The following is a 22,876-nucleotide window of genomic DNA, read 5'->3' on the forward strand; positions in this document are numbered from 1 at the left end:
CATTTGTCTCAGGGCAGGGGCTGAAATGTGCAGCTAAGTGTTCCGAGGGAGAAGCATGTTAAGACTACATCTTTTCAGCAACCTTTGATGGACGTGGCAAGATTCTCAGGTCAGCGCAGCTCACCCCGGCAACGCACTGTAATAACTTATTTAAAAGGCAGCTGGCTTTTACAAATGGACTGTCTCATCCCTTTTTAGGTTTTCGTCCTCAGAAATGTATTCTTTTATCAAAACAATATTCGCTCCCTGTAGTAAGAGCTCAATTATACCTTTTCTACAACAGAGGAGACTGCAGAGGTGAGCCGGTTTGGGAACTACCGTCCTTGGCTCTCAATTCTGGATGACATTCAAGCTCTGTAGAGACAAGCAGATAACCAGAAGGACATCAGACAGGGATTCTCATTCCTTTAGAGCAGGAGTTGGCAAGCTACCACCCACAGGCCAAACCTGGCCTGCGGCCTGTTTTTATAAATAAAGTTTTATTGGCATGCAGCCACGCCCAGTTGTTTACTTACCATCTCTGGCTGCTTTCCTGCTGCAAGGGCAGAACGGAGGAGTCAGGACACATACCACCTGGCCTGAAAGCCGAAACTAGGAACTCTCAGGCCCTTGACAGAACACGCACGCCGAGCTCTGTGCTGGAGAAGCGGTATTCGTCCGGCGGGCTTGCATCCTCTTCTGCGGGGTTAAAGGACTTGGAGTGGGAGAGGACACCTGACTCACTGAAGGCCTTTGCCTAGTTTGGTTGAGTTAAAGATACAAGAAAACAGAAACGCAACAACTAGGCAGTATCTCCAAGCGAGAACTTTAATGAACTGGTCGCTCTTACTGACATTAAAAACCAGTGGGATGTATATGAAATTCTCATTTTATCTCAAGAGAAGATCTCTCATGTTGGCAACAGGACAGTCCTGCCCACCTCCAGGTGGCTGACATTACCCCCGCCCCCAGGGGACTTTGGTGAACGTGCTCATTAGTCAGCCTTATCCAGAGAAGAGCCACGGGAGAGGGGGAGAGGGGGAGAGGGGGACAGGGGGAGAGGGGGACAGGGGGAGAGGGGGAGAGGGGGACAGGGGGACAGGGGGACAGGGGGAGAGGGAGAGAGGGGGAGAGGGAGAGAGGGGGACAGGGGGAGAGGGGGACAGGGGGAGAGGGGGACAGGGGGAGAGGGGGACAGGGGGAGAGGGGGACAGGGGGAGAGGGGGACGGGGGACAGGGGGAGAGGGGGACGGGGGACAGGGGGAGAGGGGGACAGGGGGACAGGGGAGAGGGGGACAGGGGCAGAGGGGGACAGGGGCAGAGGGGGACAGGGGGACAGGGGGACGGGGGACAGGGGGAGCGCGAGAGGAAGGGGCGCGGCTCAGAACTTGAGCGGGATGACGGGCCAGTACTTCGGCTGCTTGCGGTCGCAGTGCTTGTCGAAGCTGAGCTGCACGGCCGCCTCCATGGCCTGGATCTTGGCGGCGCTGGGCCCGTACAGGTGCCGCATCTCGGCCCGGCGCCGCTCGCCGGGCCGCTCAGCCGGGGGCAGCGCGGAGCGGCGGCGCCTGTCGCGGTACAGGTCGTGGTCCGCGTTCACGTAGTCTTCCAGGCGCGCCGCGTCCAGCTGCTGCTGTCGCCCTGGGAAGCAAGCGACACGCGCGCCGGAAACGCCGTGAGCCGGGTGATCTCGCCTGGCCCCCGGCCCCCTCCGCCCTCCCCCTCTAAGTGCCCCGCGCCCGTCCCGCCGGCTGGGAGGTTCTCGGACTCTAAGGCTTGACCTGCGCCGGATTATCGGATTATCGTTATCTCCTTAGTTAGGAGGCGCATCGCTCACTCACTTATCAGAGGGCTACACGCAAATAGAAGTGGCAACAAGCCACCAGGAAACGTGTCAGCCCAAGTTATCCAACCTCTGCAACGGGCCCTGAAAACAGAGGAGAGAAATGCAACCACGTGGGTCTCCCTCTTCGTCTACACCGCTGCCCACAAGCTGCCCAGCGGGGCATGGCTGGTGGCGCTCACATGGTTTCAAACACTGCACCGGGCCGGCAGGGAAAGGAAACGCTTCCCGTAAAGTCCAGTGTTGCAAGAAGTAGTACCTGCCACCACAAATGAGATGGTGGGGAAAAAAGTGACCTCTTTGGAAGAGGTATGCGTTTGAGGTCATCTGGAAAAGGGCAAGGCTAGCAGCTAGAGAACTCCACCATGATCAGGACCGCTGCGTGCGTCCCAAACGCAAATCACACCACACAAGGAAAGGTTAACCGATTCAACCCTTGTCGAAGGTGAAAGGGCCAAGAAAGGATAATTCTGCGGATGGCAGGGAGGCCTTGGCCACCTCGTCCTGCTGCTGTGTTGCCCGCAGCAGCCGGCCCCCTTCCTCACCGAGGGATGGGACCTGCCCCTTCACCTCCCAGGTCAGCTTAGGCTAAACTTCAGGTGGGACGGTTATATGCTCTAATCCTACGAATTTAAATGGATTCTTGTAAAGCAAGACAGATTTACTCAGGTTATTCTCCCCTCTCGATTTTTACTGTGACAAGTCCTAGTATCCTAACTTGTATTCTTATGTAAATAGAAACAACATAAAAATGTCAACAAAACATAAGGTCAAATTTAGCCAACTGACAGATTTTTGTGACTGTCAAGAACAGAGAAAACTGGTAGCAGAACGCACACATCTGTAGCCACCGCTAGCAAGAGAAATGCTAAGGAGTGAAGATGGTTGTAGGGGAATAAAACAATGATATAAATCATTCTTTCCTTCGTTAAAAAAAAAAAGTAGCCGAATGAAAGCTGAGTATGGAAGGGAACACAACAGTGAGCAAATCAAGTGAACGGCAAGATATTTACATGGCTATGCTATTTATGTGGCTGGGCCTAGACACTCACAAACCCCGTTCTTTATAAATCGCACCTTGGAGCTGGAGGGAAGGAGTTTTACACACTTGGAAGCATTATTAAAAATGCATATGACCACTTGTCTCTTAGCACATCTGCAGTTTATTTTTAATTTTTTAAATTTTTTTCCCCCTGGAGTCAGTGCCACCATCTTCTCCCTACACTTGGTGACGCGGCTCCCCCGCAAACAGAGAAAAGAACGCCGGACGTGAAGATAAAAGGTTCCAGCTCTACATCAAGCTTTACTGCTTACAATTTTAGAAAAGGCACTTTGCCTCACTAGATTTGGAGTTTCTCATTTGTAAAATCAGGAGGTTGGGACTGACCCCCACCGTCGCTTCTGCAGTTTGTTTTTATACAAGGAAGTACTATGGTAATAAGCCAAATGACTGTCAAGCAAAAGAAATGCAATGTAACTGTTACCTTATCCACGAAAAAGACAGAATTGACCTACTGTGAAAGGCAGAACTAAACCAAAATATTGGCCTGATATGCAAATGAATGGGAGGTCAACAAGCATTTGTTTCTCATTTTTGGTCTTTCTGGCAAATCTGAAACTTCCGGATTTAAGATGTTCAATTCTCATGGGTGTCTGAATTCTACCACCTCCTCCCCTGGGACTACTCTTCCAAAGGCTTGGCATATCCACCCAAGCCAGGGATAGAAGAGCCCCTCTGCCACCTGTGACACGTTACCAATCCTTGGCCCTGAGGAGACGATCCCACGTGATCCCTCAGAGCCTCTGCATGTAGACGACAGAGCCTCCCAGACCACGGGCCTTTCACTCTCGAATTTGTCCCAAGACGATCATCATTCTCACTGACAGATTTAGTGACACAACAGATGTTCAACTTCCTGTCGAAATCAGTCTCTCAGTTTAAAAGTTTTAATAAACACTGGAATCTTTGCTATCTTAGTAAGTGTTGCTCTCTGCCGTTAGGATATGTGAATTTAACCTTTTTACTTTTGCATCTTTATTTTTCTTTTCCTTATAACTTAACATGGTTATAACGATGCTTCTTTCTGCTGCCCTTCTGACAAAAACTATCTTGCAGACGTTAAATCGGTCTAACAATTTATACGCCAAGAGCCCTTTCCTCTTATTGACAGCTGTGGATGAAACGCTACGTGACGCCAAAGCAACCCCAGCTGGCCGGCCGTCAGTGAAGCCTGTGCTGTTTCCCGAGTCTGCACTCAGCATGTGCTCATCACAGCAACCATCACAGGGTTTTAGTTCTTAATAGACTTTATACGGTGTAAGCATAAAAGAATAAAAGACACGGCCCTCTGCTCTCGGTTCTCTATTTTTATCTCCTTCCCATCCAGGTTTCCGCATGAAAATTTAAGGCCCAACCCTGGTCCCCTCCCAGTCTCACAAGAAGTGTGGAGGTTTCCTGGTTTCCTGCACGGCGGGTAGCTGCCCTCAAACGTAGATCGGAGGGCCGGGAAGCGGGTCCCCTGGCACCAGCGGCCCACCTGCGGAAGTCCACTACGGGGGAGGGCACTGTGGCCTTTACTCACCCTGTCTCCCCAGCCCTGGGGGAGGCCGCAATGCCCGACCCAAAGCAGGTGCTCAGAGGTTGTCAAGAAAAAGCTCAGACAAAGGCCAGACATTATTTTTTGTAAACAGCTGTTCCTTCCAGATGCTACTGGAGAAAAATGACAACCCAGGGATAGAGAAAGAGATGCTGAACTCTCAAAAGGCGCTGGGTAGGGCCCCCTCCCTCAGGTCCTTGAGTCTCCGTGGGGGAGAGGTTGGGGGAGGGGGAAGGAAGGGGCACCGCTGAGTTGGGGGTCTGATTTTGTTCCCTTACATTTGAGTTGCTTTCCCTCTACTTACTCACACACACACAAAAAAGTTCTAACATCAGACTATAAATTTGAAAACCAGTCAGCTTAAAACTAAATACCCTCAGACTAGCTGGGCGCTGGAGGCTACAGGTAGCACGTGAAAGTGCTTCAGTGTATACCGACCTAGGGGACCAAGCAAGCCTTAGGATGCAATACTCATTTGAGGGCATCCACTTATTCTAGGTTCTATTTATTGCTTCCTCCCTCCCAATGAAAGAAAGGATTCTCAATCACTGGCAGTTTTTCTTCCTGTCAAAACAAGGTGAGGGCTCAGCCAGCCAGATGGAAAGTCATCTGACTGAAGCAGAGAAGTCGAACAACACACTTCAGACATAACTGAACAGGGGCCTTGTCATGCGGAGGTCGGTCATTTTTCCCGAAAACAGCTGTGGGACTCAATGTTACCAAGCACTTTTTTCTTGTAGGATATTTGGCCAAGGCAATTTGTGTTAATACAAATCAGAGTATCTTTTTCAATTTCAGCTTTAAAACAGGGTTGTAGTGGGGTGAATAGCCTCCCCACAAATCTCCATCAACCCAGAACCTCAGAATGTGATCTTATTTGGCAATAGGGTCTTTGGGGATGTAATTAAGGATTGAGATGAGATGACTCTAGATTAGGGTGGGTCCTAAATCCAGTGAGAGTGTCCTTATGTGAGACAGAAAAGGACACATACAGACACAGGGGGAAACCATATAAAGATGGCGGCAGAGATGGCAGCCTTGCTGCCACAAGCCAATGAAAGCCAGGAGCTGCCAGAAGCTGGAAGAGGCAGGCCCTAGAGCCCTTGGAAGGAAGCGTGGCCCTGCCGACAACTTGATTTTGGTCTTCTGGCCTGCAGAATTGTAAGAGAATAAATTTCTGTAGTTTTAAGCCACACAGTTTGTGGTAATTTGTTACAATAGTACTAGGAAACTAATTCAGGGGTTAACGTGCATACAGAGTTAAAACAGGAAAAACAGTATTATACTATTAAGGAGAAACTCTACTGGACTCCATCTGTGTTCAGGGTATATAACCTTGATATTTTTTGCCTCAATCTATACATTTACATGGTGTTACCAATGTAGGCTTAAAGTCTATAAAGGAAAAAACAATCATGGGAAGTGACTTGGACTTCAGAGACCCTGACATAGCAGGAAAACATTCATTCAGTATTCCAAGATAATGAGCTCAAAGGCAGAACATTTTGGAGGACAAAGCACTAAGACAAATGAGTGTTAAAGAATGTGATTTCCCCCCATTTTTCTAGGATTAGCACGTCAGATTATATTCTCTGCTGTGTTGCCAGAATTAATGACCTCAGCACGACCGAGCGAAAGCACAGACTTGATTTATGTCATGAATGCCTCGTTTCTGGCTTGTCAGCAACACACCCGGAACACAGGTGCTTGCCAGCAGGGCTGGAGCCATTACTGACGGGCCTTCCATCCTCACCCCACGTCCCTCACTCCACGACAGATGTAATCCCCTAGTCCGTGCGTTTCCATCCCTCCCTTCCATTTTTCTATGGCCATTCACACGTATCTTCTCACGGACTGGTTTGATGCCCCGAACATCTGGACTAGATGAAACACACACATGGCAGAATTGTGCTCAATCAGCACGATTCCACACTTGAATCTCATTGACGAAACTAAGATAGCTCCCTAAACACTGGGCCGTAGGTTTCGTTATATCTTCTAGGTTTTCTGTGGAGGGTGGAATGAGGGAGAGCGGGATGGGTTCCCGCAGACTGACAGAAGGCTCACTAGGAAGACGAGAGTCTAAACCTTCCTGCTCGGGTGGACACAACGTAAAGGAGCAGATGTCGCCCATCAAATGTCCACAAAGTACACCTGGGCCCTTGGTAAGAACGGCGCTTTGAGTGCTGGGTGGGGAGTGCACTTAGCCCTTTCTTTCCCCCTCATTCCGCACTGCCCCCATCCCTCAAAGCCTAGTGTGCACTCCGTTTCTCCACAACCATCCCGTGGAGCTCCTCTGACCACTGAGCCCACTGTCTCTTCCCCTCACTTGCAAAACTACCCATGGCCTACACCATAAATGGTTCTTGCAGGTATCATTTTAAACTTGATTTTGTCTTCTCTTCCCACATGGGTTTATGCTCTTTGAGAAAATGTCCCTGTTTGGGCCCGACATCTACCCCCAAAACACAGGTGACAACTATCTGACTGGCTCGTGCCGAGGCAACAGTGGCAAGTGTTTGTTTCGGGGGGCCTGCTTCTCTATGGGGAACGAGAACTTTCACTCATTTTCCCTCTAAGTATTAGGACGAGGACCTCGCAGTCTCAACTGATGGTTATTTATGACTAAAAAATGATACCTTCCTTAACCTAACAATAAACATTTTTCCTAAGAGATAACCGACAACACAGCTGACCTTTTAAAACTTCACAACTGTCTACTTTCCCATAAGTAATGTTACCAGTGAAGTTTTAAATAACAGCAATATCTCGCTAGGAAACGATGACATGTAATATAATCAAAAGCATGCCTGTTACCGCTGCACAAAAGAGAGTTCTTTGTTTACCCTACTTAATATTTTTTTAGTTTTTATTGCTGAAATATGTGAAATTAGAGACTGTCTGGAGGAACAGTAATCACAAACAAGAACACGCTGTCCAGTCTAAAGGATTTTATCCCAAGAAAATGTTAAATAAGACTCAGATGATGATGAATTATATAACGTATACATTCCTGTGGAGGTGAATAGTCCTGAAAAGCTAAATCTTTCAAGTTCAGCTACATTTTCCCTTGCTAGTAATATTTTATACAATCTGTGTTCTCTAAATGATTCATGTTCAGGGCTGAATTTGTCCTAAGTGAATAAGTAGCTTCTAGTGGCTCAAAGAGCAAAACAACTTCAACCGAGTGTTCACATGACTCAGGTCCCTCATCTCTTTATTCAAACATTTCCCAACTGTGTATGTAACTGAACCTCTGTGAGCATTTCTAGCGAAGGTAATGGATTGGAAAGCACCATGGGCATTCCAATTACTTATGTCTGAATGCCATCATTCATGACTGCTCCAAGGAACACGAATTGATCCTATATGCCACTGAAAGTGCTGGTGAAAAACCTAGCGCTGGTGAAGTGCTGCCCATTATTTTTGGTGGGGCAGCGTCAGGCCCTGGCAGCTGCTTCTCACAGAGACTGCATCTTTTGCAGGAAGATTAGATTCCGACACCAAAGCCTGCTCTCACCCTCGCCAGACAACTCTCACGTCTCCCGGGGACCTGATAAAGCTTTCAGGGCGGACTGCAGGACCCAAGAGCATCAGAGATCCCAGCACAAGCAATTTTGAATTATGCTACAACTACACATTTTTAAAGCACAAAGTAGCGGAAGCTCAACGCGTTTAGTGCTGTTTTGAGGAAGGTGGAAGCAGGTTCATTTCCCCAGCCCGTGTAGGTTACTATATTAACTTATATCAAGCAAGAATGTCCTCGAAACAGAACTAAAAGTTGTGGTAATGACTACTTTGACAAAATTGTATTAGTGGCTCAATTCGACAGATATCAAAGCTTTTCATTCTTTTATGTTTTAAATATTCTAAATCAATTTAAGAGTTTGAAAAGTGCTGCCTCGGGCAGAAATATATGACTTCTTTTTTTTCGAAGTCAGAGAACACTTTATTAAAAATATGCAGAATCTCAATCAAGCACTCACTAATCAGCAACCAGAGATGATCATACTAAGTGAAGTAAGTCAGACAGAGAAAGACAAATACCATATGATATCCCTTATATGTGAAATCTAAAATATGACACAAATGAACTTATCTATGAAACAGAAACAGACTCACATAGAGAACAGACTTGTGGTTGCCAAGAGGGAGGGGAGGTGGGAGAGGGATGGAGTGGGAGTTTGGGGTTAGCAGATGTAAGCTTTTATATATAGGATGGATAAACAACAAGGTCCTACTGTATAGCATAGGGAACTATATTCAATATCCTGTGATAAACCATAATGGAAAAGAATATGAAAAAGAATATATAAATGTACAACTGAGTCACTTTGCTATGCAGCAGTAATTGACATGACATTGTAAATCAACTATATTTCAATTAAAAAAAATAACAATCAAGCACTAATCAAGACAGTATCAGAGTAAAACCGGTTTATGGTTAATAATCCATGTTAAAGGATGAATTATTAGCAACAAACCATAACAACTAACACTTCTTGGGCACTGACTTCCGTACAGAGCACTGTTGTATAACTTTTCTTATCTCAGTTAATCTTCATAGTTACCACCCCATTCATTAGAATCCCCATTTCACAGATGAGGAGACTGAGGCACAGGGTAGCGGTGCACAGGATAAGAACCTCCAGCTAGTAAGTGCTGGAGCGGGGCTGGAAGCCTGTGATTCCAGCGGTCCTGCCACAGCTACCCCTGTATAATTCTACTAACAATAATGTAAGTATTGGTGAGTAGGGATGGAGGTTGTAAGGGTTTCCATAAAATTCCCTCTTTTGTTGGTTTGCTATCTAGATCACGGTAAAACAAACATGTACCAGATTTTCTTCACAGCAATGACAAGACCTGTGTGGTTCACTTATGTCCCACTCACAGACTGCATTTGGAAACAAAGAAAATTCTGACAGGGTGATTGTATTAGTTTCCTAGGGCTGCTGTAACAAAGTGCAGCACACTGGGTGCCTTAGAACAACAGAAACGTCTTGTCTCACAGCTGGGGAGGCCGGAAGTCTGAGATCAAGCTGTCGGCAGGGCCGTGCCCGTCCAGAGGCGCTAGGGAAGGTCTGTTCCAGGCCTTTCTCCCAGCTTCTGGAAGTTCTTGGCTTGTGGCAGCAGAACTCCAATCCTCTCGTGCCGTTCTCCCTGGGTGCGCGTCTGTCTCTGTTTCCAAATATTTCTCTTTTTATAAGGACACCAGTCATACTGGATCAGGGCCCACCCTAATCTCATTTTAACTTGTTACCTCTGTGAAGACCCTCTCTCCAAATAAGGTCACATCCTGAGGTCTGGGTGGGGGTTAGGACTCCAACAAATCTTTTTTTAGGGGACACAATTCAACCCATAACAGTGACGATAATAATAGGACTCGGAGCCCTGACGTAAACTAAGCAGATTTAGGGATGATATCAAACGAAACATGCAGTTCCTCAAGTTTATAAAATATTCAATGCCTACTTCACCTTGTAAAATGGCCCAAAGAACCATAGCAAGTTTAGCACTTCATGGGATAAGGTTTGAAAAGTTCTGATTTAAGGCTCATAATTAATACTGAGAGACTTCATTCATTCATTCAAAATAATATTAAGTGCCAGGCAAAACTTAGCAGGCAATTTTCATGACTTTTTCTTAACCTACCTAGAATTCTACCTGACAAAGGCAAGACGGAGAAACAGGGATGGTTCTTAACCAGACGTCTGTAACTGAACTGCTGACAAGTGAAGGACGCATTTCATTATTCTATTTTCACGTCACTCATCTCTATTTTTCATTGAATAACTCTGTCAGGTTTATTTTAAATTAGCAGGTCATTCAAAAAGGCCTTTTAGGTGGCTGGGGTTTGCTCCCATCCTTAATTACAACTTCTATCATAAATGTGGCACTCTCTCTGGCAGGAAAAACATGTTCTTCTGCCTTTGGGTACGGACAACAGAAACAAGACCTGTCTCCATCATACTTTCTTTTTCAAAAGCTGTTAACAAACAGCATTCCAACCACACGTGGACATGCTCCAATGCCAACTCTCCCTCATCTGTTAGATACTTTTAAATTAGACTAACAGTTATTTCAAATGTATTTTGAAAAAAGGTAAAATTTATTTCCGAAGATCAAGGAAAGACATGCATTCTATGTGTAATAGAAAGTACTGTTTTAAAAATACTTGTTTGCATATACTTTCTAATATGCATCAAAGAAGTCAAAGGTTTAATCAAAAGAAGGGAAGTAAAACTGAATGAGTAGTGAAGAATCACAGGCAGACACTAAAGGGCCTGAGACTTTATACACAGCCCACCGCTCAGTTCCTGGCACCCAGTGGGGGAATCAATAAATGCTCGCCCATCATTAGGAAAACACAGATCAATCAAGATGTAAATGAAATGCACCCATCCCCAGGCTTCTATGTCTCCGTTTACTAGAAAATTCTAGGCAAAATATATAATTAGAACTCAATAAAAACAATATTGAGACAGTATGTTGTAATAGGGAGAAAAGCATTTGTATGTCTGTTAGAGACACTTAAAATGTAAATGGGCTGGTGAATCTTAACAGTAAGGAAAGCACAAAAAGCAGTTTTAGTTTTTTGTGGCAAGTTAGTAAGAAATTAAAAAAATAAAATTCCTGCTTTCCGACTGAAGATTTAAGACCATTATCATAATTCTCTAACCCCAGGAACAGACAGCCACGGCACAGGATCAAACCAGAGAGGGTAAATACCAGGCATTTTGTTATTCTTTCTAGGTTCACACTGGTGTCTACTCTGAAGGGAGCTTGAGATTTAAGACTTGGTAGCTCTGCAACACCAGGGAAGTCTCTGAGCTGTGTACCAGTGAGGTGGCAACAGCATTTTAGGAACCTAGTGGTCCTAAGCCCTGAGCCTGCGCTAGAGGAACGAGCACGGGAACTGGAGTCACACAGACCTTGCTTTGAATCCTAACGGCAAATTACTAGTTGATACCACAGAACAAGTCCATGAAGCGCCTGAAGGCTCACTTTCCTTATATGTGAAATGGGCTTAAAACCTTGAGGGACTGCTGTGTAGGCTAGGGAATGCACACACACACACACATGCATGCACACACCCCATCTGGTGTATTGTCTGAAATTCAGTAAATGGCAGAGGTACTATTAGGATAAGTTTTGTTCTAGAACTAAAAAAAAAAAAGTCCTATATTAAAACAACCCTGGAAACTAATATAAGTGAGGTACCACACGACCAGAGCTTTTCCAGGCTTAGGATTGGGTTTGAAATATTATCTGCACCCAAGGGAGGACTTAGAAGGTTATAAATGAGGGCCGGACGGGACTTCCCTGGTGGTCCAGTGGGTTAGACTCCATGCTCCCGAAGCAGGGGGCCTGGGTTCAATTCCTGGTTGGGGAACTAGATCCGGCATGCATGCCGCAACTAAGAAGCCCGCATGCCAGCGAGTGCTGAAATGAAGATCCTGCGTGCAACAAGTAAGAGCCAGGGCAGCCAAAATAAATAAATAAATAAATAAATAAAAATAAACGTGGGCAGGAGACAAGGCCAGAGGCGGGGCGGGGCAAGGCCGCGGAGCGGGGCGGGCTGCACTTACGGCGCTCCTCCTGGTGCCTCTCGGTCTGGGCGAAGTACTGGCGTAGCTCCTCCGTGATCTCCATGTTGCTCACGTCGCATTCTATGCCGCCATCGTCGGACTCGCTCTCTTTCTCCTTCTCCTCCTCTGCGGACCAAGCTGGCTGTTCTCTGCCGCGTGGATGTGGTCCACGCCCGCCAGCGCGTGAATGACGGCGGTGGGAGTCCCGGGAGGCTGGGGGGCACTCGTAGCAGGACTGAGGCCTTCTGCCCTTCTTAGCATAAGCGCTCTGGGGAAGGCCCATGGCAGAAAAGTACCACGGGGAGGTGCTGAAAGATTTCATGGCCTTCCTATAGGCATTCTGATGGCTGCGCATCCACGCCATCGCTTGATGGTAATGTTGCCAGTATCTTGCGTAGACCGGATGAGAGGACCAAGACTCCAGAGCTTGCGCTGTTGCCGGCTACAAAACACAAAGAAATGTAGGCTAGACACCACGCGGTTCAGCCTCAAGAGAAACCTTCAAACGTTCAATCAACTAACCGTGTGTTTACTGGGTATCTACTAAATATCTCCTCTCCACGAGGGTGCTACGGGGCCAAGGAGAATATAAGACGGATCCACGCCCACGATGGGCGCCAGGCGTGTGCACACTTGCTCTGAAGTACATGCGCATGAGGCACACACAGATCAATTAGTTTGAGGTTACGGCCCATTATAAAGTGGGGACAGAGGCTAATAATGATCATTTCTAGATGAGACGCAGGGGGCAGGAGGACCCGATGTCTATCATCTTGGCCCTTTCTACCCACTGTGATTAAATGACTAATTCCAAGTTAGAAACGCCTGCCAAGAACCACATGAACTGGTGAGCATGACGTTCTCTGGTCCCTCCCTCTCTGCCCCCTAAACACGTGCTGGCGGCCCACTCCTCAGTGCCTGGGACGAAAGATGACGAGCAACACACCCGATGGTGCTCTACCTTTAGTTTTCTGATGTATTTCTTTGGTCTTCTCCATCATGCAATGAGACACCAAGACCTTAAGGACTAAAACTTACCTTTTTTCTCATCAGTTAAAAAAAAAAATCTTACCTCTGCTGCCATCTCTGATTGTGAAGGTCCAAACGAGCGCCGAAACTAGGAAAGAACAAGCACAGTGCAGACGTCTGGTCAGTCCAGGGCTGTGATATTCGTAGCTATTTTGCGGTTCGCAGAGCGGCTCCTCAGAGGCTGCTCTCTCCCCAGGACGGTGCCTGATCGTCACGCAACACACCACGACAGGACCGACACCTGGGCTAGTGGTCTAGAAAGGAGGGATCCCCTTAGGTGTGACTCAGTGGCTCAAAGGACACTGCATTTTTCAAGTATAGTACTTGTTTCCCTATTGAAAGTAAAGTCCACGAGAGTAACCACATAAATAGCTAGTCATATGTATGTAAAAAAATAATACACGGAACATGAACTAAAAATGTACAACTATTACTTTATTTACTAACCCATAGTTCATGCCAATGCCTATTTAAATTAACCCTGGAGGGCTTCCCTGGTGGCGCAGTGGTTAAGAATCCGTCTGCCAATGCAGGAGACACGGGTTCGAGCTCTGGTCTGGGAAGATCCCACATGCCGCGAAGCAACTAAGCCCATGTGCCACAACTACTGAGCCTGCGCTCTAGAGCCCGTGAGCCACAACTACTGAAGCCCACGTGCCACAACTACTGAAGCCCGCGTGCCTAGAGCCCGTGCTCCGCAACAAGAGAAGCCACCGCAATGAGAAGCCCGCGCACCGCAACGAAGAGTCGCCCCCGCTCGCCGCAACTAGAGGAGGCCCGCGTGCAGCGGCGAAGACCCAATGCAGCCAAAAATTAAATAAATGAATAAATAAATTTATATATATAAAAAAAAAGTTCATTAAAAAAAATAAATAAATTAACCCTGGATCTCCCAGAGGCCTGAGTAGAATAGAATACATCTTGCCAACTCACTGGAAATCTTTGTTGGGTCTTGCTGCAGGCCTGGGACTTGGAGAAGCCTCTCGAAATAAAACAACTCTCTCGGCTGGGTTGTACCCTGGGCTTTAAGCCCCCCAAATGCACCTTGCTTTGGTTTTGACTGCAAAAAGCATCTTTCAGCCAGCGTGTGACACTACAGTCTCCCTGCCTACCCACGCTGCGTCTCTGCGGGAGGAGGAACTGGTCACCTGGGGACTCCACCAAGTGACCGCGTAGGATACCTTTGCCCAACAGCCTTGCTCTGCCAGGATTTACTCCCTTCCGTGCTATCTACCTCTTGTGATTTACTGATATGGCAGGAAATACCTCAAGGTAAAGTTTAATCTGCATCTGCACCTTTTACAACCTATTTAAAACACACTTCAATTTTTTCCCTTCTGTTCAAGGGTTCAGAGATGCTCAAGTGCCAGCCGACACCAGAATGTACTTTAAAAAAAAGTTAAACAAAAGCAATAGCCTAAAATGCATGAGAATTTAAGCAGCTATGAGACAAAACCCCTAAACACAATGTGATGCTGAGCAAACAGGTACTTGGGTTTTGAAACTCTGGAAATCAGATACCGAAGGAGTCCTATTTTTCCTACTTTACTTAATCATAGGGTAGAATTTTAAAATCTCCAAGCCTTAAGAAATAAACTTGACTTATTTTGTAATCTCCACCAGATGTTTTGCTATGGTTAATGTGGAACACTGAGATGTTAAATTGACCCCATCTTTTAAGATTTAGCCTAAAGAGAAAGATTCACATTCTTTTTAAATATAATAAGCTTTCAAAGAGGGTATTTCCAAGAGGGCTGACATGGTCTTCCGTAAATTTTTCTTAAACACAGCCCACACTTCCTGTTCCCTGTTCTAAATTCACAAACACACACACATGCAGTGAATGTAAACTGGGGAAAAGCTAACAAGTACAGTGAAAATACAAGTGTAAATTATTGTTCACATCACTTTACAACTATAATTTAAAGGCTTAAAACATAAACAATTATCTGAAAATCTGGCTAACTGCTATGTGCTTTATAGGCTACCGAAGAAATGCATATAAAAACAGTCAATACTACTAAGGGGCTAACCACCTACAGAAGTAAAACCAACACAAAAGAAATTACAGTAGAGATCAGTATACGCTTGAGTGCTAAAGTGTAAGGTGCAGCCTTTAAGTGGCTAATTCACTCCAGCCGGGTTTTATATGTCTACCACTGAAACCTGAACAGCTTTCTGAGTGCCTGAAGCACAAAATGACATTAAAGTGAACTCCATGTGTATCTTAATCAAATTTGTTTTAGAGATTAACAATTAGCATAGGAATTAAATTAAAAAAGCCTATGAGACATCTGCGCATCTTGGGGAAATTAAGAGTTTTGAATCCAGACTTCTATGCCTTATAAAATACGTACTTAGAACCAGATCAATGTAAATATTAATTATCTCGAACTGGGAGATCTGACAGCTTCAGATATGTAATAAATATTATTGTGATCGAACACTACTGCAGACCTCAGACAATCCTGTTTTTATTTATAATTGGGAAAATCCAGCCTGGCTTTAGAAGCAGTAGTACCAGTATTCTGAAAACGCACAAGATGGCTTATGAGAGGCTCCCCTCTGCAGAGCTAGAAGTTAGGCATGCGTGGTAGAGTAAACAACTGTTTAAGAGGTTCAAGTGTAATTCAACGAGTTCCCCAGGCTGTTCAAATGCCAATGGCTGTGATTAAAAAGGGATGGGAATGCTAATTTGAGGAGTGGTTATTTACTTATGCCTTTGATTCAACAAATAATTTGATAGAAGGGCTGCCACGTTCCACTGCCTCAGAAATCACGACAGCCACTCTGGGCACTTTTGCAAGAAAGCAGCCAGGACTAGGAGCTGGGATGACCGAAGAAAGCCAGTCCCAGCATTTGGACCAGAAGCCGTTCAGATTCAGCGCAGGCTGCTGACTACCTATAAAGCATATCAACTCATCTGCCGAGATGCTGACCTCTTTTAAGACCCAGGCCATTCAGGAAAGATGAATTTACATTAATCATGGAACACAGGCACCTTTGTCATCGATTTTCTTCTGATTATGCTTTCCTCATTGCTTTGGCCACTGGGACACTTATAATCAAATCTGCTGCCATCTTCTAGCACGTTTAGAGTCCTCAGGCTGCTCATTTCACCCTTGCATTTATTATTTTCCCTCCCCAAAGCCCAAAACCTATGTATCATATCCTTTTACATTTTAAGTATCTTTAAGATTCCTAAAATCCTATAGATACTCAATTAAAAAGAGTATCGCTTATATGTGGAATCTAAAAAAAAAAAAAAAAATGATATAAATGAACTTATATACAAAACAGAAAGAGATCCACAGACAGAAAACGAACTTAAGGTTACCAAAGGGGAAAGGTGGGGGAGGGATACACTAGGAGGTCGGGATTAACATATACACACGACTATATATAAAATAGGTAACCAACAAGGACCTACCGTATAGCACAGGGAACTCTACGCAATACTCTGTAATAACCTATGTGGGAAATGAATCTGAAAAAGAATATATAACTGAATCATTTTGCTGTATACTTGAAACTAATACAACATTGTAAACCAACTATACTTCAATAAAAATAATAAATAAATAAAATAAAATTTTCTTCAAGTTGAACAAAATATTCCTGAGAATGAATGACAAATTAATCAGTCTCTCTCAAATCAAATAAGAAAAAGTATAGAAAAACACATCTAAAGAAAGAGCAGCTTGCATAGAACTTTATTATTAGCTCGCTATTTCCAGTATTACTGTTGGTGTTTTATACCAGCAAATTTTTTTCTCTAAAGGGCCAAATAGTAAATATTCTGGGCTTGTGTGTCACATATACTGTTACATAGCCGTCCTCTTTTTTTTTAAATTAAAAAACAACCCTTTAAAAATGTAAACATCATTCTTAGCCGTGGGCCATCGCCTGCCCACCCCTGCTTTATGTTAAATCCATTACGAGGCTCCACAGACCCTGCCCTCAGTATGTTGAGCACACTAATTGTTCCTCGCTTTGCACTTGGAAATCAGTGGAGGAACTCTGAGATTCTCACCCGTCTTATAAGTTATTAGGCTCAGAATAAGACTAGTGGAAGCAAGAAAACTGTGATTATGACCAACAGCAATTTGGTGACCAGTTCCTAATACTGGGGACAAAAGAATCCTCTCTGTGACTAAATAAGCAAATCGGACCATTTCTTAAAGAGCTCCAGAGACATTTAAAGACTTAATTAAGAAAAACAAAAAACAAAAAAAAAACCCCGCCCTGACTCCTGCAAAACAGGACCAATCAACAGGGCTTAGAAAGCGTATGTAGTGCCGTGATTTCTGATGGAGATTCTACTAGCTGCCCCGGGCTAGGCAGGAACCCAACAAGGACGGGAAGCAGGAGAGAGTTCCGAGTGTTTATTCCCTGGAAGAAGGAATCCATATCCTTCCCGGCTGACCACATCAGTTAGCACCCAAGGGAAGGTGAGACCCTACTCTAAGAATGGGCCCTGTTAGCTTTTCAAAGCTGGGTTCCACAAAGGAGCTTAAGGACCTAATAAAAATGCCTGGGCTTCTGAAAAGCCAACATTAAAATAATTCTAGACACTACAGCAGTACTGTCACACACCACCACCAGCTCAAAGAAAAGAAAGCTTAAGGTAGCAGCAGATTGAGCTGCCCTTTCAATGGTTTTTAATTTTATCTTTCATTCCCCACCTCCCCAGAGTGTCTCCGACTCTTTTCTGGCACCTGGCTTCGTGTACTGCACAGCAACCTTTCTCCTAATGGGATGGTGGAGATGAAAGAAAAGAGAGGGTCAATGTCAGGGAAGGCCAGGATTCACGGCACTACCAACTGGGCAGCCCTCTCCAGGGAGGACAATGGCACGATAGTCACTGCCCAGCTGAGCCTGGGCGAGTACAGAGACCGAATTCATTGTCTGTCCTCAGCCACCAGAAGAGGAAGGAAAAAAACAGCGTTGAGGAAAAAAACAGCGTTGAGGTCATTCACGAAACACTGCTGAGGCCCACAGGCAAAAGGCAGTGCCTCTGAGTCTCGAATGATATATTTTTCCATATAGCCTTTCTTAAAAACTGCACTCATTCTTCAATGACTCTGCTTATCCTGGGAGACACATTTTTAAATGCATAAATATACATGAACGACAACAGACATGAGCTTTGTGGTTTTCAATGGATAAAATGTGACTATTTCCATTGAGTCATTAAACATTTCCACCAATAAGGAATGTGGCTTTGTTGAAAGGTAGTGACATTGTACAAATTTTTTTTTTTTTTTTTTTGGCCGAGCTGCACAGCTTGTGGGATCTTAGTTCCCCGACCAGGGACTGAACCTGTGCCCCGGACAGTGGAAGCACGGAGTCCTAACCATTCGACCACCAAGGAATTCCTTGCACAAATTCTTTTTACTGCCTATTTAGATTCTTATAAATATAGGATCTAGGATGCATCATAGCAACCAGATAAATAAAACACAAATTCCCTTCGAAATGATAATGTATCCTCTGTAACTGGATTTTCCTCTCTATCCTCCTTTTCCACTAGAATTCTGAAAATTAAATACATGAAAACCCATCGGCTTTGATTTTTGCATAGAAACACATTCAACGTTGGTCATTAAATAAGATACACAGCTTTCCCATAAGGCTCTCCCTAATTTGGTTCTCTGAGCCAACCGGAGAATTGGAGGGATCTAATTAGGCCTTCAGTATACACAGTTTCAAGGTAGAAGGAACGGGGTCTGCTGGAGATGGCTCAAAATAAATGACGGTATGGTGAGAAATCTGAATTACATACATTGAGTCATATGCAGTTCTACGGAATCTCGGTATATGCGGTAATAACCCTATCAGAGAAGATGTCTCCCAATAAACGCACACACTGGTAGGAACTTCCTCAACTAAGACAAATGAGAAAATGCGGTTTTTTGGAGAGCACTGCTTCTTGCCGGCACCCCCAGCTTCGATCTGAGGCTGGCAAGTTCATCTGGCTTGCTGCCCTCAGAGGCTCCCTCCTGTGGCTTGGCGTGGTCCCGGCTTAGTGATTTGGACATCAGAGATGGCTCAAGTCTGAACGGCCTTTTCCCACCCTCAGCAGTCCAAGCTCCATCTTTCCTCCAGACACAGGCCTCCTACAAGCGCACAAGCTACTGTGTTTAGAAGGCCTGCCTCTGTCCGCCTAGAGCAGTTAAAACTGATGGGTGAGGGAGCCTCAAACCTGAGTTTCATTTCCCTTTCATTCTCTCGACCCCAAGCCCCAATTTACTCTTCTGGCTGTTGCAATAAGAAGCAATGTCACAATGAAGGCACAGCATGGGGAAGGAGGAAGGCTGAAAGGATGTAGTTAACAATTCTTCTTTTTCATACAAACCATATTCTACCCACAGAATGGCACTGTTTAATTTGTCAGCAAGGGTGATGGATTTGGGAATGGATTTATTTGCAAGTTCACCAAATCCCCACGTGACTAACATAAGACTCAGAAGTGAAATATGAGGACAGCCCCAAAACAAGGTTACCCCCGACTCTTGAACACAACAGGCAATGTGAAAGCTGAAAATTGGGGTAACCGACAAGGACAGAATACAACGCAAAAGAGGAAACAGATAAGCTCCCTTCACTGCAAGTATGTTCTTCAAACAGCAAAACCTAGTGTGACCATGAAGGAATAAGGGTTGGCCAGGTAGGTAATACAAGTTAAGAGCATAAACCACGACTGGTTTAAAGTGGTTAAAGTCACCATCGGATGTCAGGAGCCTTATTTCAAGTTCTCCTTCCATAAACACATACAGGGTAATGCCACGTTAATCTCTCTTTTCTGAATTTAAACGGCACTCACTATGCCCCTCTCATTTGGGCATTTAATCAATTACTTGTAGGCCTGGATTCTGCCATCTGTTCCTTTTAAATTTCCTTTTTTCCTTCCAGCATACAAAAATCATAGCTAATATTTCCTGCCCTTGGATGCTGTTGGGATCGCCATTTCCTGTTACACTCTCCTCCAACCTCTACCCTCCCTAAAATCACTGAGTAGCTAGTAACTCAAATAACTCTGGCTATAAAGCTCCAAATCTTTTCGGAAAGTAGATATCTAAATACATTAATATCTTTTCAAAGATATTTTCAAATCATCTGACCTTTGATCAACAAGTTATGCTCTTTTTTCACCTGTTCACTTTTTTACACTGTTCTATAGCTGGATTTCCTATTGTAGAGAAGTACAGACGTCCCTCGGTGTTCGTGGGGAATTGGCTGCAGGACCTCCCCCCGCAAGAGACCAAAATCCGCGGATGCTCAAGTCCATTGTATAAAATGGCGTGGTAGAGTCGGCCCTACGTATCTGCGAATGCGGAAGGAAGTTTCAAGAGTTCCGCACCTATTTTGTGAATTCTCCAACCTCTGCTCTATGCTTACTTGTTCAGTTTTCCTCCCTATCCTGCTCATTTCACCCTATCCTTACATGTTGCACCCTAAAAACCAAAATAATCCTTCACCCTCTGTAAAACACTTTTAGAATGAAAATTCTCTCTGGAGCTTTAGTTTATATACTTTCCCAGCACAGCAACGAATACTCAGAGGAGATCTGTACACCTTACTGTGAACTTGCCTTCAGTTATGCCGATCCAAAGTTACTAGGTAACAGTCTTGGAAAATATACGGTTTCTGTTCACATTGCCATCCCAAAGGAGCTGTTACTCCTATAAACTATATTTGTAAAAACTGTACGTGTAAAGGTTACCCCCACCCCATAATTCATGGGAACTCTGAGAGTAAGTAACTCCAGAAATGTTATTTGTGTTATTAATCTTCAGTCTAAACTGTCAAGTAATGTTATTCTGACTTAAGGTGCAAAACAGCTGAATACAGAATCTAGCCTGTGAAACAACTTTAAAAATCATTCCTGAAAAAAATAAAATTATTCAGAACCATCTGGTCTGTACTAAGGGACTCTCAGGATTTCAGAGCTAAAAGGTACTTCGTTGGCCACTGGTGCAACTTCACTTAACTACTGAGGAAGAACAGAGGGAAAAGACATTCTCCACCTTCACAGGTAAGGCGCAGAGAAGACCGCAGGTGCCAAATGTTCTCCAGGTAACTACCATCAAAACCTCTGACCTCCCACAGAGGTCAACGTGCGAGGGAAAAGAGAGGAAAAAACCCCCCCAATTTTTGAATAGACGGGCCAATATCCTAGCCTTCCCTCTAAGGATGAGGCTGACCTGGGTGATCTGTTCTGATTCTGGGCTGGATGGGCGAAGCCCGAATTCACCTTCCAGACCTAGCTTGACATGGTGTTACCTGGCACATCAGAATCACAATGGGGAGCTTTCATAAAAATACCGATGCCGGGGCCCCACTTCTAGAAATTCGAATTTAACTGGTCTGGCATGGAGGCCCGGGCATTTAAAAGCCATCCAGTGATTCTGGCGCACGGCAGAGCCGAGGGGCTCTGGAACCAGTTCCCTCTCACAATTAGCGGGATGCTGATAATTACGACGATAACGTGACAGCCAAGCCCTCTGCTCTCCCGGCCTCAGAGAAAGTCAGGCTCAGGGGCCGCCAGGCTCGGGGGCCTCCTTCACTCCCCAAATGAAACCTAGCCGCCCCCGGAGTCACCTCGAGGGCGCGTAGCTTGCGAATCCTGGGCGGTGGGCGAGCAGGGACCTATTTCCGGTGGGAAACAGGAGACGCGGTGCGTGGGAGAGGCTGTTGCCGGGGCGACTAGGCGTGAGCGGGCGGTGCGGGTCACGTGGCCATGACGTGCAGGAAGTCCAGCCCCCCCCGCGGTTGACGTCACGTCCTCGCCGCGTTCCGCACCACGCAGGGGGAGTGGCGCGCAATGGGGGCTCCGCCTCTCGGGGCGGAGCGTGGGGACGGCCGGTGCAGGGTGTAGTGACCGGGTCGCGGCACTCGGGTGGGGGCAGTCTTGTGCCTCGGGGTCGGGCGGTGGTCGGGAAGACGACGGTCGTTTCTGCACGGCTTCCGCCTCCGCTACAGTTCCTTGGCATTTAACTCTTCGCTCTGAACGTTCTCACTTCCGTTCCCTTGTGTTTAGTTAGCCTTTGCTTTTTTTAAAAACTAAAACGGAGGGTGGTCGTGGCCCAGGCTTTGAAAATAGTCACCCAGATCTGAGTTTGAGTGCGATTCTAGCGCTTAGTTTATTAACCTCCCTAAGCCTCGGGTTCTCGCCCCGAAGAGGTGAGAAATACCTGGTGCACAGGGCCTGGTGCGTGATAGCTGACAACAATTGGTGCCTATTAACATTTTTTTAATCATCACAATCATTATCAGCAATACCTGTTCTGTTAGCATCGCAGAGGATCAATAATAACCAAGCATAAATCACTCAAAGCCTAAGTGGCATAATCCTTTCTGGGGTAATTTGGCAAATTGCGCCAAGAGCCCTAAAAGGGGGCATATTTCTGTACTAGAATGTTCACTTCCGAGAATTTATTCCAAGGAAAAACAGACGTAAACTGGATGCTCATCGAAGAATTATTTCAAAAAGTGGAAAGTGGAAACAACTTAAATGCCTAATAAGAGTAAATGGCTAACTCAATTAGACTTTATCAATGGTGTGAACATTATTACCATGTTATTCCTATACTCCAGAAGAATCAAATACTGTAGAAGAATATTAACAAATTAGTACTGGATGCCTACTGTGTGTCAAGTATTATTCCAAATTTGCATTATCCATTGCAGCCACTTGCCATACATGGCTGTTGAGAGCTTGAGATGTAGTCTGAACTGAGGTGGGCTGGAAGGGTAAATTACACAGTGGCTATTGCAGAATTCGTTTGAAAAAATGAATGTGAGATACCTCATTTTAAAATAGTAACAACATGTTA

At 45.3% G+C, this 22,876-nt stretch overlaps 1 protein-coding gene across 2 annotated transcripts; it reads right to left on the minus strand.

Annotated features, from left to right (window-relative positions):
• Positions 1-1,190: 1,190 nt before the first annotated feature.
• Positions 1,191-21,773, minus strand: GEMIN8 (gem nuclear organelle associated protein 8). Of its 2 annotated transcripts, XM_068533488.1 has the most exons (5): positions 21,642-21,773; positions 16,468-16,524; positions 13,081-13,125; positions 12,009-12,450; positions 1,191-1,620 (listed from the first exon to the last, which is right to left on the minus strand). In XM_068533488.1, exons 3-5 carry the CDS (start codon positions 13,090-13,092, stop codon positions 1,361-1,363), a joined length of 714 nt encoding a protein of 237 aa, XP_068389589.1. In that variant the 5' UTR covers positions 13,093-13,125; positions 16,468-16,524; positions 21,642-21,773; the 3' UTR covers positions 1,191-1,360. The 2 variants fall into 2 exon arrangements, with proteins under 2 accessions (XP_068389589.1, XP_068389588.1); XM_068533487.1 differs by lacking the exon at positions 16,468-16,524.
• Positions 21,774-22,876: the final 1,103 nt, after the last annotated feature.

The sequence above is a fragment of the Eschrichtius robustus genome, chromosome X (assembly GCF_028021215.1).
Source record: "Eschrichtius robustus isolate mEscRob2 chromosome X, mEscRob2.pri, whole genome shotgun sequence".
NCBI lineage: Eukaryota > Metazoa > Chordata > Mammalia > Artiodactyla > Eschrichtiidae > Eschrichtius > Eschrichtius robustus.